The sequence below is a fragment of the Manduca sexta genome, chromosome 23 (assembly GCF_014839805.1).
Source record: "Manduca sexta isolate Smith_Timp_Sample1 chromosome 23, JHU_Msex_v1.0, whole genome shotgun sequence".
Taxonomy (NCBI): Eukaryota; Metazoa; Arthropoda; class Insecta; order Lepidoptera; family Sphingidae; genus Manduca; species Manduca sexta.
In genome coordinates this window covers 14,148,699-14,157,061 of record NC_051137.1, presented here as the reverse complement: position 1 = coordinate 14,157,061, position 8,363 = coordinate 14,148,699, and the positions used below count along the sequence as shown (strand labels likewise).

At 33.4% G+C, this 8,363-nt stretch overlaps 1 protein-coding gene across 1 annotated transcript; it reads left to right on the top strand.

The window, feature by feature from the left end:
- Nucleotides 1–138: 138 nt before the first annotated feature.
- Nucleotides 139–5,755, top strand: LOC115450620 (type II inositol 1,4,5-trisphosphate 5-phosphatase). Its single transcript, XM_030178677.2, has one exon. The coding sequence runs from the start codon at nucleotides 369–371 to the stop codon at nucleotides 2,931–2,933; it is 2,565 nt and encodes an 854-aa protein (XP_030034537.1). The 5' UTR covers nucleotides 139–368; the 3' UTR covers nucleotides 2,934–5,755.
- Nucleotides 5,756–8,363: the final 2,608 nt, after the last annotated feature.

Here is an 8,363-nt window from a genome sequence, read left to right as displayed (position 1 = left end):
CATTATTTATAAACGCAACAATAAAGATCTCGGTGATGTTTGTTTGTCCGTTCAGAAACAATCAAGATTTTTAAGATTTGGACTGCTGTGTTTATTTAAAAACACTGTAATTGCATATTTTTATCTCTTCCATATTGTTAAAAATCAATACAAAATGGATAACTATTTCAACATAACTAAATTTTTACTCGTAAAGATCACAGTTAGCAAGATCGTATTGATTTATTCTATTTCTTGAACGACAAAACGAGAGCTTCCATCACAATAAAAACTTGTCAGTGTGACAGTGCTGTCAACGCATACAAAAACTGATAATGTTGCGAATATTCGTGTGATCTAATTAGAAGAAAATCCTTCAACATAACAAAATGAATCAAGAGGAAATAAAGTCGGTTGTGCAAGAAAAATTCCTCTCCAGCGAGCGGGTCACGGCTTTCCTGTGCGATGCAAAAGTATTGTATCCCGAACGGATAATGAAAGATCGTCTTCTGGCGATCGTCGAATTTGGAGATGAAAAGGCTGTTTTCTGTTTATTCAGCTCGTGTTACCCACCCAAATCTTTCACAGACCTGTCTATAGAGATAGTGCTGCCCATCGACAACACTTTCAAATGTGAGATTGACAACAAGCCTTCAGACCCGGAGGCGGTATTGTACCTGAACCTGCAGTCCCGTAACAGTAAGTTTAAGTTCGAAATTCAAATGACCCCGCGTGTTGACAACTTCGTCGACGATTTATTCCGAGGCATTGACGCTGTGAATAAAGTGCCTACACAGCCTGAGTTTGTTTGGCTCAAGAAGTATAATGGCAAAACTGAAGACGACATAATTACACAGAACATGGTCGTCCCAAGGAGTGGGGTAGCTCACACACAAAACTCTGCCCCCGTCGCCCTCAGGGAGAGTCTTATCAAACATAAAATGTCTGACAAAGAGCTTGAGTATACATTCAAGAAGAGATTCTCAATTTTCTGTGGCACATGGAATGTAAATGATAAATCCCCAACAATATCTCTCAAAGGCTGGCTGAATGTTGACAAAGAACCACCTGACATTTACGCAGTAGGCTTCCAAGAACTTGATTTATCTAAGGAGACATTCCTTTTTGACCAGACATTTAGAGAAGACGAGTGGTACAATGCTGTATTGAATTATGTTGATCCTCGGGCCAAGTATGTAAAAGTTGAGAAAGTGAGGCTTGTGGGCATGATGCTGATAGTCCTTATAAAAGCAAAACACAAGTCCCATGTAAAGAACATCATGTGTGATACTGTGGGAACTGGAATTATGGGCAAGATGGGCAACAAAGGCGGTGTTTCCATTAGATTTGACCTTCACAGCACTTCTTTATGTTTTGTTAACTCACATTTAGCAGCACATGTGGAAGAATATGAGAGACGCAATCAAGACTTCAGAGATATATGTAACCGCACCAGGTTTGTGCAGCCGAACCAATTGCCAAAGGGTATTGCTGACCATGACCATGTGTACTGGCTGGGGGACTTAAACTACCGTATAACCGAAATGGATCCAACAACAGTGAAGAAGATGGTTGCAGAAAATAATTTCTCATATGTTTTGGAATGGGACCAGTTGAGACAGCAACACAAGTTGCATAATGTGTTTTCTGGGTACATGGAGGGTACCATCATGTTTAAGCCTACATACAAATATGACCCTGGTACAGACAACTGGGATTCCAGTGAGAAGAACCGAGCTCCAGCTTGGTGTGACAGAATATTTTGGAGAGGGGAAAGCATCACACAACTCGCCTACAGAAGCCATCCTTCTTTAAATATAAGTGACCATAAACCAGTATCAGCAATATTCAGCTCATCTATTAAAATAATAGATGAGGAGAAATATAGAAAAGTGTATGAGGAAGTCATCAAACAGTTGGACAAAATGGAGAATGAAATGATACCTCAAGTCAAAGTCGATAGAACTGAAATAGATTTCGGCACTGTTCGGTACTTAGAGTTACAAGTACAAACCATCACAATAAAAAATATTGGGAAATATCCAGTGGAATTTGAGTTTATTAAGAAATTGGATGAAACAAACTTTTGCAAGGAGTGGTTGATAGTTGAACCTTACAAGAAATGCATTTATGCTGAGGAGTCATGTGAAATTCAACTCAAAGTTCTCATTAATAAGACTTCAGCATGCAAGATGAATGCAGGCGCAGACAAATTGTATGATATACTGGTATTACATTTGTATGGAGGCAAAGACATATTCATCACAATCAATGGCACATATCAAAGGAGCTGTTTTGGATGTTCAATAGAAGTGCTAGTCAATTTAAACATGCCTATAAAGGAAGTTACTGTTGGTAAGTTGATTGAACTTGAAAGCAAAAGAGATCAGTGTGTATCAAACCAATCCACTTATTCTATACCAAAGGAAATATGGTTTCTAGTAGATCACATCTACTTGCATGGTTTGAAAGAACCAAACCTGTTTGAACAGCCAGGATTCCATTATGAGATACTACAGATTCGAGACTGGTTGGACAGTGGGTCTGTGGACCCCATACCAGGTAGTATCCACTCAGTAGCTGAAGCATTATTACTTTTACTTGAGAGTACTGCAGACCCCATCATTCCTTACAACCTGCAATCTGTGTGTTTGAGGGCATCAGCTAACTATCTCCAGTGCAAGCAGATTATAATGGAGTTGCCAGAGTTTAGGAAAAATGTTTTTCTGTACTTGTGCGAATTTTTGCAAGAGGCCTTGCAACACAGTGCTGAAAATGGGCTTGATGCGAAAACATTGTCTACATTGTTTGGCGCTATATTTTTGAGGGATAACCCTAACCAGATACAGGAACCTCAGTCACGGATAAACAAGCAAATTATAGACAAAAAGAAAGCCCAGTTTGTGTACCACTTCTTGGTGAATGACCACAGTGATTTGATATTCTCCAAATAAATGTTTGGAGAGTAGCCAGAAAGACGATTGATTTATAGCAATAGTACTTTAAAATAATAGTTTGACCAGAAATTATAATATTTGTTAGCTTTAGGAGTTTGTTTTTTAAATATAGATATTTGGATGCCTTAACAGCCACTATAATTGAGGGCTGGCCCCAGCAAAGCATTTGGGCGATGGAATACAGCTTTAGACCTACATTATGACTGTGCTTGTTCCTATATCTCATTTGTATGCCATATTTAAAAGTAATTAAATATATAGGTATTAAACTATAATAATCAAATTTTATAATTTCTGGTCTTTTTCTAGCCAATTTCAATAAACAATCCTAATCTTGATCTCTGATCTGAACCCGAGAATAAATCAATTAAGTTACTTATATACTCTAAACATGTCAAAACTATCTTTATTCTGATTGATCTATTTTCGTAATCGATCGAAGAAGCGATTGGGATCGTTTATTAAAATCGGCGATTAAACAAAAATGCGTAAACCAAAAATTTGCCCCAAATGGTACTTCTTCTCTGGTTGTATAGTTCATACTTAGCTTATGTGTTGCGTCTTGAATACTCAATTTTTCCATTAGCGTATCTTAGCTTATAGATATCACATATTTTTATTTATTTTAAAGTCATATATTTTATGTATTCTGTATATTTGCATTTACATATATTTTTTAATCTCTATGAAGCTCTCTTTGACTTCAAATTACTTTTCATAATAACTACTAAAATCATATTTGTGTTATTTTTAATGGTAAAATAGATTTTACTTGAAGATGGTTTTCAACTTACTGCCGTCTCTTTCATCTGAAAATGTTTGGTAAAAGTAAGAAAGTGACATATAAATATTTGTTCTTTTCTGTTTTTGAAGAGGATAAAGACAAATATTAAACTAGAGTCTAGAGAAATAGAACGCCGGTTTAATTATTTTCATTAATTTATTATAACAGTATTACATGGGATTGGTTATCGAATTGTTAAGAATTATTGCATGTGTGGTTATAGTAAGTAATGGGTATTTAAAGCCGTAAATAGATTTATTATGACATATATAAATATATTTTCCTTAACCAATTATTTTATGGATCGTAATTATTGGTTATCGTTTAACCAATGAGCTTTATACGTATTCAACTTACAAATAGACAAAGGCTTAAGGTAAAATTATTATAAAAGTACATTTGTACCTAATAATGTAATATGGAATGCAGAAAGGCATGCATAACTTACAATATATTAAAGCATTTATTGGAACACATTGTATACAATTGTTACAAATGAAATAAAGGGCTGATCTGACAGAGATTCTGACATGGACCGTGGATGTTAAAAGGATAAAATACTCCGACGTTGTTGTACCGAAATGTATTGATATTCAGTACTATTCTCAAGAAATTACTTCTGATATTAATGCTTTATGACATGACAACATATTGAGGGAAGGAAAATCCTTTCAATTGAAAGTATGTTTCTGGGTAGAAAATCATGGGCGTAGCTTGAAGGGGGGGGGGGGGCAATAGTGGGCGACACCTATCCTAGAATGTCTTGCCCACTTTGGGAAAAGCCTTGCACTTACAGGAGTGGTCGACTTACCTCGCGAGGTACATTCTTTGTTGGTCCCGGCGAGCTTGATTTATGCTGCCGCTCACTGCTCCCCCCTCTCCTCTTCCTCCGAGCTAAAATCCATAGCTACGCCAATGTTGAAAATCTATAGACTAGACTTAGTGTGTTAAAATGGAATTATTATCTGCCCGGACGAATTATTCTTGTGTCACAGGAACCCTTTTCCCTTACTACACTGTATGGAAAACGTATATGAAAATCTAGGATCAAATATTTATTCATAGAACTACTTAATCGAATAATGTAGTCAAAATAAAATATTCAAAATAGTGTCTTTAATGTTAATTAGTTCAATGTTTTAAAATTATCGATTATACACTTGTATACTATCACAGCTTGCGATTTCCAATTTATGCACATTTGTTTTTAGTTTATTGTCATTTTGTCAGAAGTTATACTCAATTAAAGTTCGGGGCACAGAAATGTTGTTCTTCATAACGAATTTTTGGGTCAGTTGCTAACCAACCAGTGAGGTAAACTTCAACAGTTCTGTTGATCAACGACGGCCTGTTGTTAGTCCAAATTATATTTACATTGTAGTTGCCATCTGACGCAGTGTTGTCAATGGTGTATTAGGATTGAAGGAATCGGTTTGACTTAATCTTTATTTTTTACCAAAAATATATCAACATACATTTCTCTCAAGATAATATTAAAATCTCTTGGACTGTGTTAATTTATTTCCTGTATTTTTGTCTATTTTTATGTTTTCATATATTTTCACGCTCGTTTTCACCAACGTTCCTTAACTTAAGAGATGTCTAAACAAATTATTCCTATGGAAAATATCTTAACAAATTAACTTTCTACCTCATCATTATATTGAGGGGGATAATGTTTTCAATCTGATTCATTTATTGAAGGGCATGGGAATGGTTGGTAAAAACGGACCTTATTCATGAAGGCATATGTAACAATATGTGCATCACAACTTCACATAAGAAATACCGGGAAAAATATTTGCAGTATTTCTTATGTAATAAGTTTTAGTCTCCAGTCCAACGAATATAATTTATAGTGGCCAATAAATAATTATAATTTTCGAACGTGTTTACGATATTGTTAATGCGATGTGGATTGCTGCGATACATTTTACGTGTACTGTCTACGACCGTAGTGTTAGATGTTTGTAACGAAATTTGTAACATTCTTATAGGGAATTGTTAATTTATTAAATTATTGATAGCACTGTGATTTTATTTTTCATATACCTACAATAGAATCGGGTAGAATTGGGGTTACAGAAGGCAACTAGAGAGTAATAAATCATTACAAAAATTATAAAATTTTCATTAAAAAAAATTCTTAGTGGAGCATGCTTAAGAGTGGTCGTGGTTGCGATGGTGATATAAGGAAGGGGCAATTCTCCGAAAAAGAAGGTTTTGGCATAATTAACCTGGCTCAATTTTTTTTTCAATATTTGAATGATTTGCTTCGTTTATATCAAAAACATAACTTAAAGAAATATAATAAGGGTAAAGGCACTTAAATTGATCCATTAGACGAAGACATATAGCTCATTGAAAATTTAAATAATCAGATAAATGAGATCAAGACATGTGAATGAGAATGGTAGCATATATACATTTGTAAAACCATGAAAAAAACTATAATGTCATATTTTTGTCACCTTCAATAAATCACAATAAGTCATAAATAACTATAAATATTTTAGTTATTAATAACTTGGTTAAACTTTAAAATTAACATGAAATGAAAATCTGCAATTGTATCAGTATCTTTAACATACATTTTCTCTCTGTTCCATAAAATAATTAAATAAATCAATAAATTAATAATAATCATAAATTTATCATAAACATAATCAATTGAACTTTAATTTTTTATAAAAAATAATGACATTCTTATGAGCATTATATTATAGATCTACTATATTATATTTCTGAGACTGACTCACGCTAATTTCTTAATTAATGTTTAAGAAAATTAGGTTCTCTCAAATGTTATCATCACAATTATTAAATAGGATCGATTTCACTTTGGGTTTATTAGGTAACTTTTGGTAGAAATATAAAAAATATATTGAAATGATCATTAATCAGTTAGGAACTCTATTTGAAATTTAAATATATGTAATACTCAACCAATTAAAAAATGTTCAAAGCATGATTATCAAGGACGTCTCCCCATTAGCCAATATTCGCAAAAATTTCAAATGTTTCATTATTATATTTTGGCAAATCCAAGTCCTCTGTCGTAGCATTCTCTTCTCCATTTTTTTTGCATGGCCTCTTTTCCTAATTTTCAATTTTTTTTTAATGTATTATATGTATAAGCAGGCTTAACTACAATATCAGTTAATATTGAAACACAGTTTTAATTTGATTCTTATGGTAAGGATTCATCATCACCGTTTTCTTTAAGAATATTCGACCAATCTAAGTTCGACTGATCTAATAAGCTTAGTTCAGTTAGTGTGGTAGATTCAGCTAATGGTACCACATACACGCTAATATTATGAGGGGCAGTATATAAAAACCTAGATGATTATCATGAGGACATTAAATAGCTTCGTCTATACAGGAATTCTCGCAACAGCTCTACTTGCGAACAGTAAATAGACGCTGCGCTAAATTTGAACAAGATGAATCAAATTTAATATTGTCTATTTTGATTAACGAGTGACCAAAGTTTGGGAATATATGTCTTGTCAGATATAATTAAAGGTGATGGCAAGAAAACATCATCCTTATTTTCTTGGAAGCGTTCAACATCAGATCCACATGTGCTTTCAAGAGTAGTATTACTAGCTAGCAATTGAGCCGTTTTCTTCTGTTCCCTTTTCCCTTAAATAATAAGCCTTGGAATTGTGTCTCTATCTTATTCTTTAAATTCTCTATTCTCTTGATGACATTTTTAAAATACTGAGTGGCTTTTTATTTGCCTTCTGCCTAAGATATCTAAGTCGCTCTTTTCTTGGTTTTCTTTCCATAAAATTTCGTCAGTCTTTATTCAATTATATTTTCTTTTTCTGCTAACCGTTTCTTGTTACATGAAATGATAATATTAAATTTTTATAAAGTGAAAAACCTAATCCTGTTTAAAATTCTAATTTACCTGGCCCATGTCTAATTAATCTGACGTAAAATCGCCAGCGAAATCCAGAATAATTAGACCCAGCTAAATGTGATTTAAACACTAAAATTCATTTCCCTTCTAATTTTATCAGAATTCACAAGTAACAAATACATCAAAGAATTTTAAAACTGTTTCGATTTTCGGTGGTATGTTATAAAAAATATTGTGTTAATATAAATTAAATAAAATACGATCATATAAAATTAGACAACTTGCCTTACAAAAGCCAGAATCGATTATATTATCGTGTTTAATTCTCTATTTACGCTACATAGGAACGTTCTTACTTCACGCTAGCACGGGGGCGTCTATCACTAAAGATATGCCGAAACATTTCGGCCGATATGTCGTCACAGTTATTGCAGGTACTTGGCGAAAGCATGAGCCATAGAAATTATGCATATACGTCTGGACATTTTTAAAACTTCTGTAAATACGATTGGTTTTTACCGATTAATACACTATAAATGGTAAATCACGGGCGTATAGTTTAAGTATCGATTCAGCTACTTTGAATTAATTAAAAGATTGCATATATTTTTTTATAAAAGATTAAAATCGTAAGTTGGACGTGCGGACGCGCCATATGAATGAGATTTTGCATGTTTAATTTTTTTTTACTGGATTATTATAATATTATACAAAAAAAATATGAATAGGCCTTGGTAGAAAACTAGTTTAAGTACAGTATAAAATATAGATA